Raw genomic sequence first — 26,600 nt, forward strand, 5'->3', positions numbered from 1 at the left:
AAAGCGTTTTGGACATTGGCCACAGCACAGTTTGAAGAACTTAATTCACCAAACAAGGATGGTCTGCCATGGTCTTTTTGAACAGATCCTGCTTCCCGAGTTGTCTTCACACATGCACAGCCAGAGTGTTAGTGGATGGATTATGTTTAGGTTTCCCCTTAAGCTGTATTTAAATCTGTGACCTTAGGACCCCAATATAAATGCCCATGTGCTAAAGTGCAATGAGGGGTTATTGATACAAACCAGCCCAGGTGCCAGCAAACCCCCCGAGTCGTCTTTCTCCCCTTGCTCATGCCTGGTAGAATAATAGACCACAGCCAAGTAAGGGCTGGATTAAACACCTCCACATAAGATGCAGAAATAAAAGAAGTGTCTAAACTCAGAAGCAGAATGAAAGGACTGTGTATGGAGAGGGAAACTGGTCTCCATCATATGCCACTAAGAGGTTACTCTGGGTTGGTGGGGATGTAGGGCATGAGAGACTGGCCACACTGCAGAGTCTTTAGTCCTGGTTTGTTCTTTCCAGCAAAGTCTCTCCCATTTACAGTCATGTCTTCATTTTGTGGTGTTGCCGGTCAAGAAGGGCACAACCCTCTCCTAAATACTGTTGTGAACAATCCCACTTCCCTGTTCCATCCAGCTCTGGAATAGCAACAATAGCAACCCAAAGAACTTCTAGCAGATGTTATCATGTTATTCATGATACTTAATTATTACTCATGCAGATGAGCTGGATCTAGAAAATATCCCCCTTCAAGTCAGATGGAGAATTTTCTCTCCTGTACTCTAACACCTTGGATTTCACTGAATTAACTACAGAATAGAAGGTATGTGAGAGCAAAATTGGACAGAGGGATAAGAAAGCTTTCTGAGGGCTTAGACACATCGAGTGAAAATCTGGCTTTACTGATTCCAGAAATAACAACCCCCACGGCAAGGATTTTATTCACAACTTCCTTAACTCTGAATGGAAAATATATACCAGAATATCTGCTTACTCTGGTCATCTCAGACTCCAGAGACAGCAGCAGACTACATATGTCTGAATGGCCTTAGCTGAGTTCAACCTTATAAAATGTCTGGTTATGAAATACAAGCAAAGACAATAACTTTCCACTACGTTTTGCAAAACACTTGGAATAGTTTTATGATAATTATAAGTATTAGAATTGCTAAAGTAGTTGCTTATGTCACCAATATTGTGTGTATTGATGATGTTTAAAGCATACAAATAATCATATTCCCTCTCTCTCTCTCTGGTTTCTGAACAGCCAATCCCTCCTGCATGTTTTAGCCCTCTGAGCAATTCAGAGACTGGCTGCATTGTAAGACTGCTGTTACTTCTGGAAAACTGGCACCGACCACGCTGCCATTTCAATTTTGATCTTTAAGTGGAGTTATATCATCAGAAAAAAGCTCTTTCCCCAAGGCAGAGCAGAGGTGCTGTCATTTACGTAATGCATCAGAAAATTAGCGTGTGGCTATTCACTGAAATCAAAATATCGATGGAAAAGCAGGGTTTAGTTACCTTCCACTTGCTATGGCAGCTTAGTGGCTTGTCACGGTGGAACAGTATCTGCTCACCTCGTTCCCGGGAGCAGTCATAGCCCTCCGTGATTAAATTACTGTGCTTCAGTGAAGAATGTAAAGCCTGAAAATTAGACCTGGCTCTGCACAAGCCTTAATAAGCGACCATGCTGAGACTGGGACGTGGTAGCAATGTCGTGTCATTAGATGCCGATTAGGACCGGTGGTTCTGCTCAGCTTAACTACCCCTGGCACCACCCTGGCTGGAGACAGCACTGCAGCCTCTGCCTGCTGAGGAGAATTGCTGTAAAGAATAATTTAAAGGTAGCAAAAGAAGCAAAACCAACACCAACCATTACAGATTACTTTCTTTGCATGGAAGAGACAGATGCCTTTAGGTTTATAGTACCCTGTTTTTCTTTTTTTTTTTTTTTCTGGAGAGGTAAAAATCCAGCTGATTTTGCCATAAAGGAATCTCCATGTGCCTCAAAATCTTCTTTTCATCAGCTGATTTGGAAGTGTGAAAGTGCACGTGGAAGCTTATATACATATATATATATATATATATTTATAAACAAATATGCGTGTGATGAGAAGGAAATCAAATTGGTATTGGCAAAGTTTTGTTCAGGGCGTTCAGAAATGGCAATTTCACTGTCTTCAGCTGAGTCCTCCCTGAAGAGGCTGGAACGGCTGACAGATCTGCCACATCTTCCCTACAATATTAGAGAAATGCCTTTTACCTGCTTTGATTTATTTTTCTTTCCTGCTATGTGGAGTGAACAGAAGAAGCAGGATTAATATTTATTTAGCTGGAATCTGCGTCACATGTGCTGTTTGAGAGACTTAAGATTAACAGTCTTGACTATAATTACAGCAAATGAATGTTATTCACTTCTTGCTGCCTGTTTGTTTGTAGGAGAATGTACATTAGCACAGAGCCTGAGTAACCTGTGGTAACAAAAAGGCAGAAGCAATTTAAGAATTGAACTGCACTGTTGACAGTGTGACATCTTGATTGTGAGAGAGGCCTTGTTTTCTTTGATCACCTTAGAAGGAGACATCTGGAAATTATAGGAGGTAGGTTAGGTCAAAATGCCACACGTTTCTTTAATTACCTGAAAATGTGACCTAATGCTAATGAAGGCAAAGAGCTCCCCTTTAAAAGTGAGAGGTTTTGCTAGAAAATCCATCCTAACAAACACTGGCATTTAATTTATGAGTGATTTTTAGACAGTAGGACAGATTCTGATGAGTGATTCTGATTTCCACTGGAGTAACTCCATGGAAATGGATGGAGAGGCTCTAAATTTATGGAGTGTGAGATCAGACGCTCACTGCTCGTGCCTAAGCTTCAAAGGATGCTCTTTGGGATGCTGGGCACAGAGGGGATCTTTGCCACTGACGGAACATCATCTTCCCATGTGGGATATCTTTATAAAGCACTGGTCCCGAGGTCTGGTTTTCGTACTGTCTGGTATTGCCAATAGATGGTCTTGAGGTGTGTTCATGCTGTGATCCCAATTATGTTCATAAGTGTGCTCTACCTTGGTACTTTGGCAGTAAGGAATATTGCAAATGTGGTCTCTGTACACAGAAGCAGCAGAATGTAGTGAGGTAACTGGCTCTGGTCTTAATATAATTACATTTGTAATGTTGTCATCCAGTCTGGCCTCTCTTAGAGATGACAGTAACAACACGAGCTATTGGAAAAGTAGAATTTGCAAGAAATGCAGGTGTTTTGGTGTTTGTTTCCATCCCCAAATGAGACTAAGAGCAGACATAATGAAAGATTTCACACAGTAAAAAGGTCCTGGGAATTAAATTCCAGGCTGAAAAGTGTTGACAGTGTCAATCAAAAGGAAACATCTTATTTTGAAGAGTCAGAGCTTACAATATTCAAACACCTCAACTGAAAACATGACTGTTTCAAATTTTCCTGCTAAAGAGAAACGATTCATTCACTGACATTCTGCTGTGAGAACTGTCAGTTTCAAGAAAGCTGTGCCTTTCACCTGAAAACGTATTTGTAGTAATGATATATCTAATAGTGGTAAGGTAGCGGGGAGTCACAGAATGGTACTGCCATGGTGAGACCTGGAGCTCTAAGTTCCTCCCTCAGCCACGCGACAGGGTTCTAGTTAGCACACAGGTAACGTATATAACTAGTGAAAGGGAATTAACATCACATAAATAACGTTACACTGAAAACAAGAGAATGTCAGCTCCAGTCTCAGTAAGTAGATCTCAGGTCTGTGGGGCTCCAGTGTAGCTTCATTTCCTGAGAAGCTCAAGTTACTGCTGGAAAATATACAGTAAGAAAGGATTCCTTCCTGGGCTGGAAGGCACCGAACTCCTGTCTGATTCATGGACATATCTCATGTTACTCTATGTAAATTTTGTAAACTTATTCCTGATATTAACTATAAAATGCAAAGGACAAACTCCTGCCTCTGGGGATCTCTATGAGGAGTCTCTTATAGCATGTATGTTGTTGTCAGATATGCCCCATCCCTCGGGCATTGCTGATGCTGAGCAATGCCAGAACTCTCATACATTTACAGCAACGGGTAATTATCCAACTGCATTCACCGCTATTCTCCATATGCAACGAAACAGGAACGTGAGCAGGGAGATTCTGCAGTCAGACAAGATGCGTTTCTCTACGTGTTTTCCCTGCTCTTTTAAAACCAGACTGGTATTTCTCTTAAGTATAATCTGTTAGTTTTAATGTTGTTCTTCTGCCAATAAGTCTGCTTCCTGAAAAGTTGGCACCGATGTCTTTAAACATTTCTGTATCTCATACAAAATGAATTGCTGTTTTTGATATGATCGAGGCAGATGTGCATTAAGTGGTGGTTAACGCTTTTTTAATAAAACACTTATGCTCTCCCATTTGTCCCAAGACCGTGTAAATAGATCCATCTGTCTGCTTCAATAAGTACACGGCCCTCCTCACGATCCTGTCTATATGGCAGGCTCTAAAGTAGCAAACACAAACAGCACAACCTTTAAAACCGCCCTGAGACAGGTAACTCTCCGGCCGGTCAGGAGCAGTGACTCTTTACGTGTTCCTGGAGTCAGTGCGGACTGCAGCCTTCAGGAGATGCTGCACACGCTTAGTTTTTGGCGTTCCCGCCTGGAGCAGATATCGCCTGCCAGCTGGGCATAGGTGGAATAGGTTTGCTGCAAGTCAGGAAAACAGGTCTTTGCACCGCTAAATTCCCTTTTATATAACGGTAAGCATAAAGTTTACTGATAACATCTCTTATTCAGCACCATGTCTATGTTCTCTTCCTTCTTACTGCAGTGCAACTCAACTGATTAACTCCCATGAATTTGGGGGGATTGCTTTCAATTATTTTGATTTAATTCTCTTATATTTATATATTTTAGGGGTGAAGTGATCAATGGGGGATTTGGCCTGGTTTTGGATGGGTCCAAGGAAGCTGAAGAACGGGCTAAGATGATGCTCAGCTGGGATGTTTCCAATGGGGTAAGTAAGACTCATTATATGTGTTCATTTTAATATTTTCTTAACAGTTCCCTGGCTGTCCATAGCGCTTCGTCCTTTACATGCTGGCAGAGAACCTGGCTCCTTGATTTCATGGTTTTAAAATGCATTGAGTGATGTTTTCCTTTTTAAATATTTATCCTGCTACAAAAGCACTGATGGCTTAAATGATATGGTTATCTAAAGCAAGTGCTAATTTTACAGCGCTGGGATGGAGTGCACAATTATTTTTAGTGAGAGAATTTTGTAAAGTTTATAAGGTACCGGGCTCCACAGTGTTATGTCTGATGTTATATTTCTACATGAAAATGTACCAAGTCTACCCAAATACTACTCATAAAACTGGCGGAGGGTTGAAAGATTTATTGACATTAACTTGGGTGCCAGTGTTTGTGCAAATATTGTGTAAGATGGATGTGGCAAGAGAAACGTAGGGTTTTTACACCCATTGATTTTCTGGTCTGACAGGTTGCCAGACGCTGCTGGTCGGGTAATGATTATGCTTATGAAACAATCTGCCAAGCAATGAAAGAGAATTCAACGTTGAAGGTGACTCTCCCTCACAAGGTGGTGGATGAGAATATCTTGGAACAAGCCATGAAACATTAGCGGTATTCCAAGTGCAATATTGTCCTTGCAGATACAGTCGAAGTTGCTTCCTTGATGTGCTCTTTTGCTCTCTGGCCAAATGATAAAAACCTTGCAAATATCTCTTCCATGTGAGTTCTTTTTTACGCCTTTACCTTGTTAATGGGGCAAACCTGTGTCTGTGTGTGACAGATCCACTGATGTCACATGAAGTCTTTTCACTAGCAGGTTTGGAACATTGTTTGCAGTAAGAAACTATTCCTTGTAAGGAAAGGAACTGGAATTTTGTCCCTGAAAAGTAAATGGTGGGGGGGGAAATCACAAACAAACCAACCTTGGTCTGGTCTGTCACTTGGTCTCCTGGGCACCATATCTGTTACCCCTTGGAAGGGAAAGGGGTGACACAGGGAAACCTGTGCTGGCTGCTGCAGATGATGTGTGATGAGCCCTCAGAACTGGGGGGGCTCAAGAAACTCTGCAGCTGTGGTACCTGCCAGGTGAGCACACTCTGCAACTCTCTTTCTGGTGCTGAGTAAAGGAAACCATTTATTCTGAGTCACAAATCAGTTCTTTACTCTGTTCACGTACTGTGTGTGTCTCCAGATGAGCAGTGAGAGCCTGGCATCTGCTTGTAGCTGTGAACCTTCTGTGAAGCGCAATCTGCAGTTGATCCAGGATTGCTTTATTTTATGGAAAAAAACCCACGCACATTGCCAAGTTCTATGATTGAGATGTGAGTAGTTGTCAGCCAGATTTGACAGTCTTTGCTTTGACATATGTTATGCATTACCTATTATTAATAACCACAGTGGACTGGGTCCAAGTTTGTATCTTGCTATTGTACAAAATCACTCTAGTCTTCATAGCCCAGAAGCACTAGGGCACTGTTTTGGCATGAGGAACAACCAGAAAACATGCTGGCTTTTTTGTGCTAAGGAATGTAGAGCTGCTCTGTAGGTTCATCTTAATTCTGAGTTGAAAAATCCACCAAAGGCAAAATGTTGAAGAAATATTTATTATGAACTCTTAATGTGTGCATTGTTTAGTATTGGGGTACCTGCCAGCGTGCTCACCTTCACATGCCAGACAAAAAAAAGGGAATCTTTTCATCCTTACTGACCAGAGGTCATAACCTTGCAAGTACACCCGTGTACCTACAGCTCTATGGCAAGAAGGACCAGCCTGGCCAGCAGGCTCCCATCCTTGCCGCTGGAGACTGGATGCAAAATGGCTTAGCAGAAAGGAGACACCATTTGTGCAATGGAAGGCTCACAGCACCATCTGCTGGGGCTGCGTGTTGGTCCCACAGCAGGAAAGGGCTTGTGTCACTTCGGTGGCAAATACAGGATAATTTTCCCTTTTTCTTTAACATTGGAGAGCCAGAAGGCAGCTCCTTAAGAAACCTTTGCCCATGGATGAAAAAAAAAAAAAAAGGAAAAAGTATGCATTAGATAAATCTCTATGTTGTGGTTTGGTTCAGTTTTTGTGGGTTTTTGGGTTGTTTTTTGGTCGGATTCAACTAACTTCAGCGTATAATTTGAGAGCCTCTTTCCTACCCTCAGTGTCATCTTGTATGTCCTTTTCCCGTGCCCCTGTGCAGCACCCCAGCCCTCCTCATTGCCCCCTTTCCTTCAGCTCTGCTTTCCCTGGCTGTGGAGGGGCAGAGGGCCACGGCCGTGCTTTGAACAGGAAATCTATATTGCTCAAGGCTGGTTTATAATGCTATTTTCATGTTTCTGCAGAAGGTGCACAGGCTATATGGCTCAAGTTTTTACCTGCTGCAAGTCTCCGAATGTGGCTGCAAGTTTAGAATTGCTTTGGTCTGGCATGGCTTCTTCCTTGCTATTAACAGAAATAAACAGATACCAGAATAATCATAGAATGGTTTGGGTTGAGGGGGCCTTCCCAGCTCCCCCAGTGCCCCCCCGCCATGAGCAGGGACATCTTCACCAGCTCAGGTTGCTCAGAGCCCCGCCCAGCCTGGCCTGGGGTGTCTCCAGGGATGGTTCATCCACCACCTCTCTGGCCAACCTGGGCCAGGCTCTCACCACCCTCATCATGCTCATGTCCAGCCTGGATCTCCCTTCCTTTAAGTTTAAAACCATCAGCCCTTGTGTCACAACAGGCCCTGCTAAAAGTCTGTCTCCACCTTTCTTATCGGCCTTTTTTAAGGACGGAAAGGCACAATAAGGTGTCCTGGGGCTTTCTCCGAGGAGAGTGGGGGGCGCCAGGTCCGAGCAGCTCCGGGGCTCCGCCCCGTCCAGAATTCCGCACTCCGGGTTTCCCCGGCGCCTCCCAGGCCGCGCCCGCTCCGGAGCTCCGGGCTCCGGGTTTCCCCGCTGGCCCGCGCCGGCCCCGCCCCGCGGCTCCGGTTTCAGCCGCTGCTACAGGGACCCCCAAGATGGAAACGCAGGGGCTGCCCGCGGAGGCGGCCCGGGCCCGGCCCGCCGCACAACATGGCGGCCCCGCTGCGCCGCCCGCCGCCCCGCGCCGCCCGCCCGACTGGGAGCCGGCGGCCGCCGCCGCCTCCTCCTCCCCCGCTGCCAGCACCGCCGCGTCGGGCCTCTACGTGAGCTTCCCGGTGCTGCTGGTGGAGGAGAAGCCGGAGCCCGGCGCCAGCCCGGCGCCCAGCCCCTGCGCGCCGCCGGCGCCGCCCGCGCCCGACAACGACGGGCTCCTGCTCGTCTTCAACGTGGTGCGCGGCGCGGCCGAGCCCGGCCTGAGCGGCGGCGACGCGGGGCGCGCCCCGCCCGGCCCGCCGCCCGCCGAGCCGCCGGAGGAGGCCCCCGGCTCGGCGCCGCCGCCGCCTCCTCCCCCGGCGCCGCCGCTGCCCCCCGCCGGCGGCGATGGCGCGGAGGACGGCTCCTTCTCGGGGACCATCACCATCAACAACCAGAGCCTGCTGGTGCGCATCGAGAACGGCGTCCTGACGCTGGGGCCCGGCGCCGAGCAGGCCGCGGGCCCCACGCCGCCCGCCCCGCCGCCCGCCAGCCCCGCCGAGCCGCCGGGCGGCCCGCGGCCGCGCTCGCCGCCGCTCTTCCCGTGCCCGGAGCCGCGCTGCGGCGAGGCCTTTCCCCGCAAGCAGCAGCTGCGGCTGCACCGCCTCTCGGCGCACGGCGGCGGCGGGGAGGACGGCCGGGGCGCGGCGGGGGCGGCGGCGCGGCCCTTCGGCTGCCCGGTGCCGGGCTGCGCCTGGTCCTTCGCCACGGCCTACAAGCTGCGGCGCCACCTGCACTCGCACGACAAGCTGCGGCCCTTCGCCTGCGCCGCGCCGGGCTGCGCCAAGCGCTTCACCACCGTGTACAACCTGCGGGCCCACAGCCGCGCCCACGAGCAGGAGGCGGCGCACAAGTGCGAGGCCTGTGGGCAGCGCTTCCCCAGCGCCGCCCGCCTCGCCGCCCACCGCCGCCGCAGCCACCTGGAGCCCGAGCGGCCCTACCGCTGCGACTTCCCCGGTAAGCCGCCGCCCGGCGTGGCGCTGGGTTCTCCTTCTCCCCGCACCCTTGTCAAACAAACACCTCGGCGGGTGCGGGTGGGATCGCTGCCCTGAGGCCGTGCTGTGGCTCAGCTCGCTTTGCCGCACCGCTGCCCCTCCATCCGTGTCTCGTCGCCCGCTGAGTCCGGAGGAAGGTCCCCGCTCCAGGCCACCTCCGTTAGCAAGACGGAAGGTGCTGGAAGATGCTGTGCCTTGGCTGCTCAGCCTGGGTGTGGGTGGGTGTCAAGAGGATGGACCAGACTTTTCACAGTGTGCCCAGTGACGGGGTGAGGGGCAACGGGCACAGACTGAAACACAGGAGGTTCCATCTGAATATGGGGAGAAACTTCTTTCCTTGGAGGTGCCAGAGCCTGGCCCAGGCTGCCCAGAGCAGCTGTGGAGTCTCCTTCTCTGAGACATTCAAACCCGCTTGGATGTGACCCTGTGTGATCTGCTCTGGTGACCCTGCGTTAGCAGGTGGGTTGGACTGGATGATCTCCAGAGGTCCCTTCAACCACAAGCAGTCTGGGATTCAGCAGCTTTGTGCTGGTGTGGTGAAACACCTGAAGTCGCAGCACATAGGTTGTGAGGCTGGAATCCTTGTAATAAGCTGCCTGTGGCTGAAATCGTGAAGCCACCAAAATAAATTTGTTGTATATTTCTTTAGTATTCAGTGCACAAGAATCCTAACAATCATCTTGGGTAAAGTGTAGATGTGGGCTTAGGGACATGGTTTAGCGGTGGACTTGGCAGTGTTAGGTTTACGGTTGGACTCAAGATCTTTCCCAAGCTCAGTGATTCTGTGGTCTATGATTCTGCAGTTGTTCAGTGGTATACTGTGCTGTATGTGTTTTGATAGCACACCTTGGCTAAATAGTTGTAATCCCTGCAACTAATGTAGTTTAGGATTGTGTGTTTGTCGTTTCTATGTGCCAGGGTGTAATATCTTGGAAAAAGGATCATGAACGTCCCTCAAGAAAAGTTGGGAGGTAGAAAACAATGTGATTTCCCTGATTTGTTTTTGTATCAAACTGATGTGCTGTTTCCCTTCTCTTCCCAGGCTGTGACAGAACGTTTATCACAGTGAGTGCGTTATTCTCCCATAATCGAGCCCACTTCAGAGAGCAAGAGCAGTTCTCCTGTTCCTTCCCTGGCTGTAACAAGCAGTATGACAAAGCCTGCCGGCTGAAAATCCACATGAGGAGCCACACAGGTATTCATAAGGGTGACTTGTACACAGAATATGTGGAGAGTGGACTTCAGTTTGCTGGGAAAAAATGAAAGTCATGAAGGGTGAAAGGGCGACATGAGTTCTTTAGAGTCAGGGAAAGTGTTTGATTCTTGGCCCTCTGGGGGGTTAGGAATCTGCTGAGTGAATTTGCAAAATACAAAGTAGCTATGGACATGCAAAGCTGGGGCTTTTGGAATGCAAATTCTGTTCCGAAAAACATCCCAGCTCTACTCCCAAACTCATAGACAATTCAAAACATTGTGTAAATTCTATTCTTAGTCAAAACAAAAAACTCTCAGAACATGTGAAATGTATGTACCAAGGTTTGGAACAGCAAGAAGGTAACTTTCAACTTAAGCAAGCACTCCTGACTTCCCAGGACCACTGCTGAGCTGAAATCCAGCCTTTTAATGTTTTAAAGACAACTATGTGTACACTCTGCTGCCCTCTGGTTTCCTGTTTTCATGACTTTACTGTGTGGGGTTTGCTTTTCTGTCTTTTTTTTTGCTTGGGGTGTTTCTTGTTTTTGTTATTTTTTTAAGTGTTGCTTACGTTTAGTGAGAACATGATGGAAGCTGGTTTCATATAGTATACTGTATTATAATCAATATATAATCATGGGTCATGAAAAAAGAAAAGAATATCAGCTGTGGTTCTGTTTTGAATAATGCTGTTACTGGTTATTGAAGCACCTTCAAGATAGCTCAGATTGATACGAGATGGATTGAAAATTACCTGTGCACACCGACACCGACATGATGGGCTTGAGTTAAAGAAGACTCAGTACCAGCAGGATGGGGCATCACAGGAACTGCAGGAGAGCGTGGTTGTGTCTTGCCTTAAATTAATCCAGTTTAAGCAGCTCTTGAGATTTCTTAGTAGAAGTGTGTATTTCCAAATTGAATTATTGATGTAACCTTTCTTTGCTTAAGGTGAAAGGCCTTTTATCTGCGACTTTGAAGGTTGTGGCTGGTCTTTCACCAGTATGTCCAAGCTGCTGAGGCATAAAAGGTAAGGTAGCCTTTTCTGATTATGCTCTTTGTTTCTCTTCCAGTATTTAAGCGGCAGTGGATTTAATCATGCCGATGGCAATTTCCTTCCCTTGCAGGAAACACGAAGACGACAGGAGATTCATGTGCCCAGTGGAAGGCTGTGGGAAGTCCTTCACGAGAGCGGAACATTTGAAAGGCCACAGTATAACTCACCTTGGCACAAAGCCATTTGAGTGTCCAGTAGAAGGTATTGTTCCACTCTTCTATGTGTAAACTGGTATTTGGTGTATATATTGCCTGAAGATTGTATATGGTATGTTTATTGCTTTTTCCCCAAATATAAGCTTGTTACAGGATTGGAACAATTTAGAGCGAGTCTTCTAACAGAGTTTGAAGAAGTAAAACTAAACAGAAGACATTGTAACTATATGAGCAATCGTTCTCAAATTTATGGATTGCGGAGAAAACGTTGGTTCATTTTCTAGCTTGATATTTATTTTTTCTTTATGATGAACAGGACTGTTTTATTCTGAAAAGTCCTGCTTCTGATAGTCAGAGCTGGAATATTCTGCTTCATAAAGTAAAGCAGCTCTGCTTGGTGATTGTTTCTCCTTTTAATGGTTTTGTCAGCGGTTTTCATTAAGACTTTAAATTTAAGATGCCACAGTAGGCAAAGGTTGTGTGTTACACCGAATGATTTAAGAGTTTCTTGTTGTCAGAAACAGGTTGTTGAATTATCCTATGTGGGAACAGCACTACCCACTGAGATGTCCTTGATGTAAAATGAGGAAATCTATATTTGGCTTTCTTCTGATTCCTCTGGCTGTGCACAGGCACTGCAAAATAGCAAATAGAGTTCTGCAGAGCTACTCTGATTCATTAAGATACTAAATATGAACATCAAATTGTAATTAGATGAAACTTCAAAGCTTTGAATATCTTCTTGCAGGCTGTTGCGCAAAATTTTCAGCACGAAGTAGTCTGTATATTCACTCCAAAAAACACCTGCAGGATGTGGACTCATTGAAGACTCGTTGTCCTGTATCGAGCTGTAATAAATTGTTCACTTCCAAACACAGTATGAAGACACACATGGTCAAACAGCATAACTTCAGCCCAGGTAAAGCATTTGTTTCGAACTACAGGAGGGTGCAACGGAAAAATGAAGTGTTTTATTAAGGAAAAAGTGTATTTACTGATGTTGAAACCTGAGCTCCATCGATATGAATGGCAGAATATTCAGTGAGACTGGGGTTGGTTTTCCTCCCTTAGAATTTTCAGTGGGACCTGTAACTGAATGTCAGAAAGTGAGACTTGAGCTTGACCTCTGTGAAACTGTAAGAAATTGGAGCTTTTTTGGATGAGGTAGAGCTTGTCCTTCCCTGTGCCATCTGTAACATGTCATCAAGAACTAAAAGCACTTATTTTTGTACTCCTTTGCTACTCTACAACCTGAGTCAGGGTTGCCTTAGTGTTGTCTTTTGGCAAGTACTGTTGTAACTGAAATATCTCAGTGAACGAGTGACTCATTTCTCATTTCAGTAAACTGCTTTTCCTTTCATCTACTTTCAGAGAAGTTGGGAAGTGCTTTAGTAGGCTGAGAATCTAGCGTTTTAAGCTTGCCCATTCATATTTTTCTACCCATTGTTTGATGAAGGTCTGTCTTCTAACCAAACCCCTTCTTTCCCAGATCTCCTCACTCAGCTCGAAGCAGCCAGCTCCCTCACACCCAGCAGTGAACTTACCAGTCCGGGCCAGAGCGACCTCAGCAACATAGACCTCGTATCCCTGTTCTCCAACGTGTCAAGTAATAATTCTGGAATTGCAACAGACATGGCGCTCGTGAACTCGGGGATCGTCACGATCGATGTCGCTTCGGTGGGCTCGACGCTCGGCGGAAACCTGCCTGTCAGTAACAATTCTTTAAGCCAGGCGGTCGATCCCTTGATCCTGGTGGCCAGCAGTGACATGCCACAGAGCCTGGACAGTTCTCTCTTGCTGGGAACCGGCACAACAGTTCTGCAGCAAAGCACTTTAAATTTGGATGATGTACAGACTGTCAACGCGGAAGCCTTGGGTTCGCTGGCGTCTCTGTCGGTGAGGAATTCCAGTCAAGAAGTGCACGGTTTGACGTCCAGCAGTAATTTAACAATCGACACGGCCACTTTGACTCCTTCCAGTAGCCTCGGCGGTACCAATGTGCCTGAGTTACTAACGACGACTAAAGTTGAACGGAATTTGCTTCCTGGCTCGGACGTTGTCAGTCAACAAGAGGGCAGCAAAGTAGTGACGCAGTTTGTCTTCTCCAACCCCCCGGGGAGCTACAGTGCCCAGAAAGAAATGGATCTTGGCACAGTGACTGGCAGCTCATTCTTGGTGTGCAGTAATTATGTTCATTTTACCCCTGGATGACGGAGACACCCTGACTTTGGGGCTATCCATCGCTATTTCTGCCTCATAGGGAGACTTTCCTCTCAGATTTTGCAGATCGTGTGTTTTGGCTTTTTCTGATGAAGGATGTTGATTGTTATGCTGAATGGTGTGTTGTCAGAAGGAGGTTCAGTGTGGTGATAAGTTCTCTTAAGAAATACTGGAATTCCAGTGTGGAGAATTAAGGGAGAACGATTCAAAGGTTTACGAGAATACCCAAGAATATGTGGTATTTCTTCTGCATTTGGTTCCAGGGAAAGATTTGGGCTCTGAGAGTAACTGAAGCATTTTGACATGAGTCCTCGTTCCCATTTTAAGTACTCTTCCCTTTCTGCTTTACTATGTTACTGCAGAGGTAACTTTATTTAGATTACAAAGTAAATGCTTACCCCATTAAAATCTGAACACTTCTAAATGTGGTGCCCACTTCCTTTTGTGTTGAATTGCGCATATTAAGTACATACAGCAAATTTATTAGGACTAATCAGAAGAGCATGGGAAATCAGCATTCAGTGTTTGCAGTGTAACATAACTGCACTTGAGAACTCTTTAGTCTGTGTTCGTTGTCTTGGTTTGTTCTTGCATTCAAAAAACTTTGTGTCTCTTGGCTTTTTATTTTTCCTAGGAGAGCAGCGGATCTGCAAGAACAGACTACAGAGCCATTCAGCTGGCCAAGAAAAGAAAACAGAAAGGGAATGGCAGCAGCACAGGTGAGAAGCCATTAATTATGCACAGTTTACTAAATACAATTACTTAGTGTTTTGAGCAGGTACCCGAGTACATTCTTAAACATCCCATCTGGTTTATTGCTAGTTAAAATAATTATGCATGTGGTGTACCGTCTGTTACTCAGGATAATCACATTCTGTCGAATATCTAATTCACTGTAAGATGACAAATCTGCACCGTATGTTTTATGATTGTTAGAAGACACCATCCCTCCATCTCTTCATCTGCTTTTTATTTTCTTATTAGAACAAAAAAGATCATTTTCTTTCTGTTTATGCTCTTGGTCTTACCTAGTGGATTCTCTTTTACTCAGTACAGACAGTGTAAGCATCAGCTGGATTTGTTTTGCTTCCATGTTTCGCTCAGTAACAGCGTTAAGGAATTTATTGCTTAGTTATCTAGAATTACTCAAACCCCTCTCTTAGATTTTAGCCATGTTGAGCGTTCTTGTGCAGGGTGAGGTTTAGGTCACGATTTCTTTGTCACAAAGCTGTCTGATGTGAATTATACATCGTTACTTTGTCAGATCAAACGGGGTCTGTGGCTCATTAGACTTGTGTGAGCTCAGGCGTTCGAGTTGTGTCTGTCATTGGGGCTGGGGTGCCTCTTAGTACCTTCCACCTCTGAAAATCAAGGTGATAATTTTTAAGGTGAGTTAAGGGACTAGTTCTGAATTGGGCACTGTCAGGTTTCAGTGCTTGTAAAAGGCATAACTGCATAAATCTGTCTGGTTAGTGAATCGTCACACGGAAGGATAACTGCTTTACGAAGCTATTTCTAAGCGTGCTTGTATCATTAAACATGTCTTTTGGACGTCAGTTTAAAAAGATGGTTGCACTTAATCTGCATGTCTCCTGAAGTGAGCTCAGAAACTCCTATTTCTGTTGCTACTCAAGCATCCCAGTAGTTCACTCCTCACCAGCTGCTGCCTTATTGCTGCTGTGTGCTTTTCAAAGTGGTGTGAAGGGTCTTGTGTTTCTAATTGGTTTAACTGGATTGAATGAACACTGGAGAGGGAAGTTCAGTGTTTAAAGAGAAGTTACTCAAGCCTTTTATTTACTATAACAACCAAAACTAGCTTGTGATACAAGCAGCTAGTTTGTTGTGTTTTAAACTGAAAAATGCTCCAGGTTGTGGTAGTTGAATTTCTGTGGCCTATTCTACTGAATAGTCATTGAAATCTTTCTGGAAATAGGTGAGCTTCACTGTGCTCTTTTTGGAAAAATGACGTACATGACTTCTCAGGAAATGAGCTGCAAAACTAAAAATAGAAATGCTTCCTCATTCCTAACTCTACAAATGTGCTGATATTTGTGTGCTGCCACCAGAGTGAGCCCTAAGCTTAGCAGTTTGTGCTGTGGTTCTAAGTGCATTCATGTAAAAAGATGCTCAGTCAGCAGTTGGAGTGATCAGCTCGTCACTGTCTGGCCTTGCAGCAATTATCAGATGGTGCTTAATTATATTGCAGTGTTCCAGGCCTTTGCATAGTGTAAAATACTGCAAAAATTGAAAAATACTAGCAGGAGACTTTGGCAAATTGCTTCTGACCATGTAAATATTCAAATCGCTCTCTTTTTTTAGGGGCATCTGGCTCTGGGCAGAGGAAAAGCAAGGGTGGGAAAGTAAGCCCCACCAGCTTTTCACCATCCACCCCTGGCAGTCGACTGGGTGGCAACATAGTTCTGCCAAACGGAGGGCTGACGATAAGGGACCCGGCCACCGGAGCCCAGTACGTGCAAATTCAGCTGCTTCAGGTAAGAGCAGAGGAGGAAAAACATGCCCTTCTTCTTTGTTACCCAAACCGGCACATTTATGGAAGAATCTGACTCCTTGTGGACTAAGGTACTAATGCCCCTAGAAGGAATCCTGAGATCTGCAGTATGTACCATGTACTTTCCCGGGAAACTGGCTTTAGAGAGATCTAGAAATGCCTGAAAACAGAGCTGGTTCAATCATACAACTGCTGAGGACCCAAACGGGTGCATTGTGGAAATGGGTGAGATATTTTTATTTGGTTTAGTCCTTAGAGTCAGTCCAGCCTGGAATATACAGGCACTGTAATGGTGGGGAACATCCTGTTCAGGTTCTTAGGCTGGATGCACTCGATGCAGGTAACGCTGCGGGGGAACTAAGAGTTTTAGCAAACTTGTGTTTTGCATGTGAGAGTTGTGATCCTTTAAGGGCTTAGGACTTCTTCCTCCAGTCTGCTTTTGTCGACACCCTCCCAAATTCTTACGTTATTCCATCTCTCTCTCTCATTTACAAGGTAAGTCAGTCTCATTTACAATGAGACTTATGACAAAAGATACCTTCAAAATGAAGCTTCAGCCTGAACTCTTATTTCTCATAATTGTTGAAATAAAGGTTAAGAATTTTTCTTTTCTAAAAATACCTGGTAATCCATGTGGGCTGATTAGCAGAGCATGGCTGATCATACATTTTTGGCCAGGTATATATATATATAGTATCCAGAGAGAGGGTGAGTTAATTCCACTTTATTCCTGACAACGTATGGTATGGAGGAAGCTATGGGCTGAGTTCTCCATCTGTCTCATTTTCTCTCGGGTGTAGATGTTTGTAACTTTGATGTTAAGTATCAGCTTCAAACAACACGATGAAACTTGTTGCAGATTTGTGAGTGTTTGGTTTGTTGGGAGGTGAACCGTTCCTTCCTTTCCAGATCTTGCCAATTTTCCAAGCTGACTATGATAGGTTAATAGGCTGTACACTGAGCAAGGTTCAGATTTAAGTAGCAGTTAATATTCCATGTATCTTTTTGGATAAAGCTACAGTGCAGTAGCTTTATCAGATTTTTTTTTTAGGTTGTGAGGCTGAGTGAAATTTGCTATATTGTGCTGGAATGTTTGGAGTTCTAGTAATCACATAATGTCTCTGCATTAACAGGATGATTCCCCGGGAGAGGGAGATTTGCCCTTTCAGCTGAGCTCTCAGTCCTCCTCGTCACACTCTCAGCTTACAGTGGATTTACCTGTTCACATACTTCAGGTACAGCACGCTGGGTTGTATTGCTTAGCTTGAAACAGAGGAGAGTTTACTGTGGAGACTCTGGTATTCAGCCTAATGAAAATAACTCCTTTTCCATTGGGACTTTAATTTCACTTACAAGAAGCAGTAAGCAGAGAGCTGCACTGCAGCATTTATCTTGTGTTACCAACCTTTGACACATCATAGCTGGTTGTTTTTCTTCCTCTGTTACCGAGTAATGAATAACTAAGTGTTACTCATTTATTACTGAAGTGCCCCATCCTTGTTTTCCTGATCCCATCCCGTAGACATTAAGTGGGTCTAGAAAGAGGATCGGAATTGATATGTAACAGGCTACAGGAAGGGTGGGCAAGTGGGAGAGAAAATCTTGAGCGTGGATTTCAGAGCGCTGTCTGTTTGGGAATGGCAGATTAAAAAGTGCTCGCTTCTGCAGTCCTTGGTTTCAGTACTTGCCCTACTGAGTATCAGTGGTGTTTGAACACAGAAAGCTTCCTGTGGCTTCTTGTGTAAATGTAGGAGCAGCTGAGAACTGAGCAGCAATGAACGATTAGTGTGTACGTAAACTGCATTTTCTACTTGACTGTGTGTGGCTTCAGTTTTTATAAACTCTGCAATGCAGTTATTCTTACCAAGGGTGCTTCTCTGCGATAGAAAATAAAGCTTTTGTGTTAGTGATAAACCTAAAGCTTTTGTGCTGTGATAAACCTAGAAATCCAAGAAGAGTACTAGAATTGTTGGCCATGGTAGACAGTTAATAGAGGATGAGCAAATAGTCAATGATTTTAAATTTATCTCCATTAGTAATGCTCATCTGAAATGTTCCAGTGTAGCGATGCTGTTTGAGTGAGACCCCAAAGCAGGAAAGCTTTGGGTTTCCTGTAAACCATTCAAAGCATTTATCTGGTGTTGGATAAATGGCAAAATAATCTTACTGAGAAGCGTTAAAAGCCTGTGGGCGTGAAAACACTGAACTTGTCTTGCTCTTTGCTTTAACAGGAACCACACAATTCCGCTGAAGATGATGCAGGTTCTGATAATTCTCAGTTCACTGGAAGCACAATCAACTTACAGGATCTGGAATGACCGTTACGAAGAACAGTTACTTGAAAACAAAGTGGGCAATCATGTCTCGACAGAGTGAGATAACTGTGGGGGTCTTTTTCCAAGGAAAATATGGAAACTAGGAATACTGGATTATGGTTGCACTCTTTGCAATTTGCTAAGAACAGTTGCAGCTGAAAGATTTTTCTTAAATGTAAATCCCACTTGATGTGCCTGTGTAAGATACCCCGTCTGCCTGGGGGCTGGGGAGGCCGAGGCAGACGCTGTACAGTGTTGTTTCAGGGAGAAGTACTGTATTAAACTTCAAACTGAGGTAATATTTACTGTTTTCACAGGAAAGCAAGTATTCTACAGCTAACAAGTACAAATTTCTAATCCTGCCTACAACAGTTAAAACTTCCCTTCTGGAAGGAACCAGTGTTATTGAGGAATTAAGAGTTAATTTGCAAGTGTTTTCCACACAAAAAATAATGTTTTCGGCCCCTGTGTTTTGGCAGAAAACTGGAATAAATTGTCCCGAGTAACAAAATTAATGTCCTATGCCATGAAAACGAGATGCTCTAAAATCTTTGTTTTAGAAAGCTAGATTCTAAATGTTAACTTAGCTGTGAATCAGTTCGTAGCTCATGTTGAGTTTCTCCCTTTCTTTGCTCCTGCGTCCCGAATACTTTGCTGAATTCTTCCAGCAAAACTTGAAAACTGCAATAGAACTGTACTCACTGTAAGTGATTTAGCTACGAGTCCAACAGCATCGGAGAGGTTAGTTTTATGTTTGTGTTCCCTTTTTTGGGAGGAATGTTGACCATAACCTAAACGTAAGCACCTTGATTTTATCTCATCTATAGACTGCTGCCAAGTTACCTAGAAACTGGTCACTATATTATTTCTTTTTCAATTGAACACTGTTAACACTTGTTCTTTATTGATATCCCAGAGTGTCACGTGCATGTGGAGCTTCCGGCTGGTTTACAGAATATGCAGTTGTAAGAGTCTTTCATGAGGGGTAAGGAATTGTTACCTGGGAAGATTTGCCCCATTGAAAACTGGCAGTTTCTCTTGAGGACGGGGGAGAGGTTGTATGTACTCTACTTACCTGGATTGCAGTCACTTAAATAAGCATAGGGTTGTATAGGAAAAAACACCACCACCTTTGGTTACATTTTAAGGTAGTAATTTAAATGTTTCTTATGGTGATGTACTGAATGCCTATAAAACTATGTATAGGAGTTTGATAAAAGGGTGTATGTACTGTTTTTTATTCTCAATGAGGTGTGTGTATGCACGTATGTGTATTTTTTTTTACAGAATAAGATAATGTCATGCAGAAGAACGTTGTGATCTTTCTAATCTTGCACATATTTATTTATTTTACAGTTATATCGAATTCACACGAGGTCATTCAGAAATGCTTTTACTTCCTGTGCCTTTTGAACTATGTAGACGTCCAGATAAATGCTCTTTTGGTTGAAGACTTGGGGAGGGGGAAAAAAAGTATCCAGGTTACATTCAACTTCAGCTCCTGATTTGTAGGCAGTATTTTATCTTCTGGTTGAACCAGTTCTATTTTTCTATCTTTAGCTTAACTGAGCATTGAGGTCTCTCTGTTCCTCTCATCCTGAGTTTACAGCTTATGCCCAGGGAATCTCTTAACCCTCTCAGGCTGGGTTTCCAAACCAAAACGAACTGGTAGATGAGCCTGTGACTGCAGCACGGAGTCCATCCATCCCGAGAGGTAGGAGGGTTGGGGAATCGTGCTGAACGGCGACTGCGGGGTCACCGTGCTCTCCCTGGAAGCTGAGGCACCTTGAGCTCCCAATGCCTGGATTATTCCATTCTCAACAACCACACCAGTTCTTAATCTACTAAAATGGCCAAGGAACACTCCTTTTTTTTTTTTTTTCTTTTTTTTTGTTATGGGACTTGCAACCGAATCTTTCTACTTGTTAAAATGTACCTCACTCAGCTTTGTAAGTGAATGTAAAGTGCTAACCTCTTTGGGATGAAAATGGGATCACTTGGCTTGAACTCCATTGCTGGCAATGGATGCCTGAAGAACTGTTGGTGCAAAAGGGTCAATAAAGGTTTTTTTTTATGGTCAGTTTGTCCCCGGGTATTGTTCTTTGTATGGATGCATCTGACATAAAGCTGATTGTTAGCAGCTTGATTTATGCAGAGCTGTGTCTTCCTTCGCCTGTGTCTGCTCTGCAGGAGTGGGGTGGAATCTATAGCAACCCATCCTTTGGATTAAAGCATAGCCTTAGTTTTTTATAGTTCTGCAACAGATTTGTGGTTATAATACAGGTCTGTCAGGTGTCTGGCTTAGTCGTGGCGTAACAGATTTTTACCCAGGACTGTGATAAATCTCCCTAGTCAGGTTTGTAGGGATGGTGCTATTTGTGTCAAAAAGTGAATGAGAAGAGCGTTGGTAGCAGGAGCTTGGGAAGCAAAAGGAGAGAAGTTTAATTTATTTTCTTAGGCAAAAGATATGAGTGGGGGGGAAAAATGGTTGCCTGACACAGCAGCCTCCCCTGGGATCACAGGGTGGGAGAAGATAAGGAATTTCACAGGACCATGAACTGGTCTAACAGGCTAACGCATGGCTAACAGGCACTAGGAAACGTTTTTCTAGAGCAGCACCGGCCCTACCCGCTGCGGTTCAGGCTCGTGCTGTCAAGTGAAATAATAGAGCTCTTCTTCCTTCTCCTTATCCGTTTCTTCTTGGCTGTGCTTTTCCTCCTGCCTCCTGGCAGGGGGGTTGGAGCGGAACACCAGCCTCCTGCCGCTCTGCAGAGGGAAAAGGCGCGAGTGTCAGCGCTGGGGGCCGAACCACCCCCTGAGCCCGCTCCGGGCCGCTGGGGACGTGGCCTCTCACTCTCTGCTTTTTAAGCAGGTTTCAGTGTGTCTAAGTGTGGTTTTTCTGTCGGAAATTAAGTGTCAAGCACCTGAAGGCCACGCATGCGCTAGCGCTTCAGCTTCTACAAGGTACTTGTACTTACTACACCTGTAACTTTTCTGACTAAAGGCTTATTTGTGTGATCTCAAGAGGATGGGAAGTTTGGATTCTGAAGAAATATCTGTGGGAGCCTGCAGAACTCTCTTATTTTATCTTAGCAGGGACTCGTGATGCCCGTTCTCCATCACCTGTGCTTGGGGTGTGACTGAGAACTGGGGTGTCCTGTGAAACATGGAGCAGGAGCCGTGGCCCGAAGCTCCGCGTTGTGCCTCCTGAGGGGCCAGAGCTCAGCTTGGGGTAATGCGGAATACACCAAGAAAGATGCGGTTTGACGGTACGGCTGAGCTGATCTAGGGGCTTGCTGCTGTTTTTGGGAGCATCCTGTTGCTGCCTGGTTTCTCTTTTGCTGATTTTCATGCTTTTTTTATATTGCCAGGTTAATAAATTGAAACGAGCTTAATGAGAAAATCGGCAAGTAATGGAGGGGGCCGTGCGGTCAAGATACAAGGACACAAGGATGATGGAAGGACATTGAGCTGGAATAACTTGCACTATAACTGGCTTCCCAGCAGTTGCTTAAGATCCATCAGTCCTGTAAATTGGCCTACACCTGAGTATGGATCCAGCCCCTCCTGGGTATGGAGGCTCCTGGTAACCCTCTTCCCTTAAATGCTTGATGTTCAAGCACCCCCAGTTTCTCCGAGGTGGGCTGGTGAGATGAGATGTTTCTATGAATTATCTCACTTACCTTTATCTTTACGGTTGCCTGTGATCTTTCCAGGGCCCGTTGCAATCTTTCCTCCTGCTGCTGCTTCTGTTGTCTGAGCTTTTCCTCTCTGAACCTTTGGAAGGGAGCACATAAAGGATGGGTTAGATGTGGTGTGCAGCCACACCGAATGTGCTTTTGACACACACCTTGTCTGACAGCGTAAGGCCGGTAGGGCTTTGGGTGTAGCTGATGCTGGAGGTTGTTGCTGTGAAGGTGGTAAGAGGGAAACACTTGGTGCAGTTGATTCTATTCTTTCCAGAGTGAAAAAGCTCATCAGGCTTTGCTAATGGAGCTGTCAGATGGTTGGTGTCAGTGACAGACCTGCTCTGTACCATCTTCAGCAGGTGGCTTGTGCCTCTGCAGTGGACCAGGGTGCTCACCAGAATGATGGTGATTGTGTCGTAAGTTCTCACCCGTGCAGCCAAGTCTCTGATGTACAGATGGGAGCTGGAGGGTTTTACATCTGTGGAGCTAAACTTTGCCTAAATGGGCACCGTGGAGGCTGGTGCTGGGAACTGGCTGCAATTCCTTATGGAAATGCAGCATGGGAACAGAAACAGGCTCGAGCTGCTGAAAGCTGCAGTGCAGAGGAAATGAATTCTTAACCTGTGATCATCAGGAAGTTTTAAAATGCTCTTCTAAGGTTTTTTTGTTTGGTTGCTTTTGCTTTTTATTTGGCGGGGGGTTGGAAGGGAGGTCTCAGATTCCCTCCTAAATTCTTCTCCTTCATCCCAGAGTAGAATAAATGCATCTTAATTCTTTAGTAAGTTAAGAGTGCAAAACTATTCATAGAATATCAGGAAGAAGCATCACACCCTTTTACTACAAAGGTGAAAAAAGATGCAGGGAAGTGTCACTGTTCTGCTTTTAAATGCTCACGCTATTACTTTTTTCCCCTTTGCTGGATGTGACTCACCTGGGGATGCCCAGGTAACAATCAGCTGTCCAGTTGCATCTCTGCTGTTAGCAAGGAGAAATTTCACGTGTGTAACGGAGCGAAGAGGAATGGGTCTCATCTCGGAAGCTGATTTTATCGTGCTAATTGGTTACTATTTTAATTTAATAATACAAGTTAAAGTTAACAGTTTTGTAGAAGAAACATTTGAAAGCTGCCATTGCTGACAAGTGCTCCTATGGACTCTTGAACGCTGGCAAAATATCAGGGTGTGCCAAATAACTACAGAGGAGAAATTTTCTCTTTAATTAGTTTAAATATTGTTACTGCAAATTATCTTCTTTAAAATGGTGATTTTCATAATTGAATTTACTCAGGAGATAGGGTGTTTTTTTGTTATTTGTTTTGTTTATTTGTGGGTTTTGTTGTTTTGTTTGTTTGGTTTTAATTTATTTTCTTTTTGCCCTTTTCTAATGCAGCTTCCAGGTCTTTTCTAACGTACCTGTGGGCTCCTGCTTGCTGAGTGGGAGATGCAAATACTATCAATGTGAAACCATTACAGAAGTAAAATGGGATGTATTGTCACATGGGCTTTCAGATTGCTGTGACAGTGTCCTGGCTGATCCTGGCTCTTTCAGTGCCTTTGCTTTTGACTGTCAACATTTAAAAACAGAGGTCCTATTTTCAGAAGAGTTTGTCTTACCTCAATCTCTGTTCCTTTTCTTTGGCTTTCTTGGCCTGTTTTATATTTTCTGGTGGGATTGTCTCCAAGTAGTCCAGTAAATCAATGAGCTGCTTTTCTATCACCTTTAACATCTCCACAGGCTCCAGGTCTGTCTCATTTTCTCCAGTGCAGTGGCAATAGACTTCCAGCACCTTCTTGTGCAGGCTTGTGAGCATTTCATCCTGGCGATGAGACGAGACAGGGTGAGAGCACAGCTGGGTTCTGCCCAGCAGAACCACAACACCCCTCCAAAAACAAGGGAAATTAGCACACTTTAATTCTCTCAACAAGACTCAGTTTCTTGTTTCTGGGTTTGCTTAGCACCAGTGTCTGGGGTAGGTGGTTGTACTGAGCCGTTTGTCTGCTGCTCTCATCTTCCCAGCTTTCACAGAATCACAGAATGTCCTGAATTAGAAGGGGCCCACAATGATCATCGAGTCCAACTCCTGTCCCTGCTCAGGACACCCCACAGTTCACACCGCGTGTCTGAAGACGTTGTCCAAATGCTTCTTGAACACTGTCAGGCTTAGGGCTGTGACACCTCCCTGGGGAGCCTGTTCAGTGTCCAGCACCCTCTGGGTGAAGAACCTTTTCCTCATGTCCAACTGACCCTCCCCGGCACATCTTCCTGCTGTTCCCTCAGGTTCTGACATTGGTCACTAAACAGAAGAGTTTGGCGCCTGCCCCTCCTGCTCCCCTGGTGACGAAGCTGTAGCCACCATGAGCTCCCCCCTCAGTCTCCTCTTCTCCAGGCTGAACTAACCGAGTGACTTTAGCCGCTCCTCATGCGGCTTCCGCTCCAAACCCTTCACCAGCTTTGTAGCTTCACCAACTACCCAGCTTTGCTGTGGCCTGGGACATGTTGCAGATGCCCGGTTGTCTCTGCAAGCGCTATTCCCACCTCATAGCAGCTGCATGGACTAGGCACATTTACCCCAATTTGCTGCCTTGGCCATGCCCCAAACCTGCCCATGCTGTATCTCCACTGCTGAGGAGCAGCACTGGTCCCTCCGCTTTTTTCCCAGGATGGAGCTGGCTGGTGGAGAGGAACCATTTAATACACATGTAATCCCCCTTGCCTTGATCTCAGGATGTGCTTGGTCATCAGTTTTGAGCTTCAGATCCGCTACTCTCTCCTCTTCTTTGGCGATGGAGGATTTGAGGGTGGCTACCTGCTGTTTCAGCTCTGCCAACGTCTTCTCCCTAGGCCAGAGGAAAAGGAGGTTGTTTAGAAAAGGGCATCTCTGGAACACGAGCGTTCTGCTGCCTTCCAGCCTGGGACCGTCCCTCCCGCTGCCGGCAGATGGAGGTAACACTTCATGGCATTCCTGGGGAGCCTGAACCCACAGCTTTGAGAGCAGAGGGATCTTGTGATTTTTCTGGACTAACAGTCCCTGTGCTGGTGTGGGGGAGGGAGAAAGCATAGCTAATATTAATTATTTTTTATTAAGTCAATGGGGGAAGTAGATTACATTTAAAAACTTGCACAAGGGGATAAGCTGCACTTTAAATGGGATCATGTGTGCCTACCTGCTGTTGAAACACTATATCGCAATTACACTTGGGCTCCCTGCTGCCTTCCTCTAGGAAGGGTTTGCATTGAGTCAAAATAGGTGCTGGTCTGGACCACTCCAGTACATGCCTTGTTTCTTCCTTTGGTCTTTCTTTCTGAGAATTACAGGATACTTCTAGCTTATGTCTGCTCCAGAATGCTAAATGCATCAATTCCTCAGCCTGTGCCTCGAGGACTAAGGAAATAGTCCCCATGTCAAGTCTTATCTCCTAAATTATGTAGATGGGACACTCCCCCAGGAGCTCACAAGACGGTGAGTTGGATGGGCTGCAGCTGGGCTCAGGGTGTGAGAAAGGACTCTGTTGTGCTGCATGAGCAGCACTCTGTGGTCTGCAGCCTGATGGCGCTACTGGGGGGCACAGGGGGTCGCTTATGTTTGAAAGCTGGGGCACAAGAGCCCCTTCCTCACAGGATCACACTTACCTGCTTTCATGTATGGTGACAAAAGTGTGTTGGACCTTCTGCAGACTTTCCTCAGTCTCCTGGGAATTCTGGATGAAGGACAAATTCTCTTCCTCCATCTCCATGAAAATAGACAGCAGTTGTTGGGGATCAGTAAAATACAAGTCCGGCTTCTGGAGTGGAAAACACATGCAATGAGGTTTTTGTCCTCCTTTCCCCCTTTAGCTTCTTTTCCACTGAACTACATGGAGGTTGGTCTGCACCAGCCCTGGATGTTCAAATGCTCTCCCATACTGAGGGGTCCATGAGCATCCACCTACAAATGTCTTCCACCTTCCTGACATGTGTGTAGCTTCATGCTGCCTTCGTAGCTCACCCCCAAAACAACTGGCATTTTGGGGAGTAAAAAGTGGTGCAAACTTCTGTGAGTGAGAGAACTTCGATTTCAGACACAAAACAATAACTCCACTGATTTCAAAATCTCTGATTATACGACATCCTATCTCACTGAGGGATGGCAAGCTTTGAGGTGATGGTAGGTTTTTGCAAAGCAGAGGGGGAAAGTTAAACTAAAATGTTTATAATGTGTTGCTAAACATGAACATTTATGAACGTATAAACATACATATTAGTGGCTACAGTAACTCCTCAATACCATAATGAATGGTTAGAAGGTGAGATAAACTATTAACATCAATAAATGACACAGGACAAAGAGAAAGTGTAAATA

The 26,600-nt window shown here is 45.3% G+C and overlaps 3 protein-coding genes across 3 annotated transcripts in view; 2 read left to right on the forward strand and 1 right to left on the reverse strand.

The window, feature by feature from the left end:
• Window positions 1-5,736, forward strand: part of UROC1 (urocanate hydratase 1) — a gene marked incomplete at its 5' end in the record, with an annotated part of 37,117 nt that extends 31,381 nt beyond the window's left edge. Inside the window, 2 exons of the mRNA XM_082060107.1 lie at window positions 4,924-5,023; window positions 5,510-5,736. Of these exons, the coding sequence (XP_081916233.1) occupies window positions 4,924-5,023; window positions 5,510-5,650 (241 nt within the window). The 3' untranslated portion in view covers window positions 5,651-5,736. The remainder of the gene's footprint in view (window positions 1-4,923; window positions 5,024-5,509) is intronic.
• A 2,269-nt stretch (window positions 5,737-8,005) lies between these two features.
• Window positions 8,006-20,652, forward strand: ZXDC (ZXD family zinc finger C). The gene is made up of 10 exons (XM_082059727.1): window positions 8,006-9,084; window positions 10,165-10,317; window positions 11,268-11,346; window positions 11,444-11,574; window positions 12,277-12,447; window positions 13,018-13,703; window positions 14,383-14,467; window positions 16,068-16,240; window positions 17,391-17,492; window positions 18,489-20,652. Exons 1-10 carry the CDS (start codon window positions 8,031-8,033, stop codon window positions 18,573-18,575), a joined length of 2,721 nt encoding a protein of 906 aa, XP_081915853.1. The 5' UTR covers window positions 8,006-8,030; the 3' UTR covers window positions 18,576-20,652.
• Window positions 20,653-21,218: 566 nt separating this feature from the next.
• CFAP100 (cilia and flagella associated protein 100) overlaps window positions 21,219-26,600 on the reverse strand; it is a gene marked incomplete at its 5' end in the record, with an annotated part of 29,177 nt that continues 23,795 nt past the window's right edge. The window contains 5 exon segments of the mRNA XM_082060356.1: window positions 21,219-21,338; window positions 22,256-22,349; window positions 23,875-24,077; window positions 24,957-25,098; window positions 25,892-26,043. Of these exon segments, the coding sequence (XP_081916482.1) occupies window positions 21,225-21,338; window positions 22,256-22,349; window positions 23,875-24,077; window positions 24,957-25,098; window positions 25,892-26,043 (705 nt within the window). The 3' untranslated portion in view covers window positions 21,219-21,224.

The sequence above is a fragment of the Streptopelia decaocto genome (genome assembly GCF_964273445.1).
Source record: "Streptopelia decaocto genome assembly, chromosome: 8".
In the NCBI taxonomy this organism is placed as follows: Eukaryota; Metazoa; Chordata; class Aves; order Columbiformes; family Columbidae; genus Streptopelia; species Streptopelia decaocto.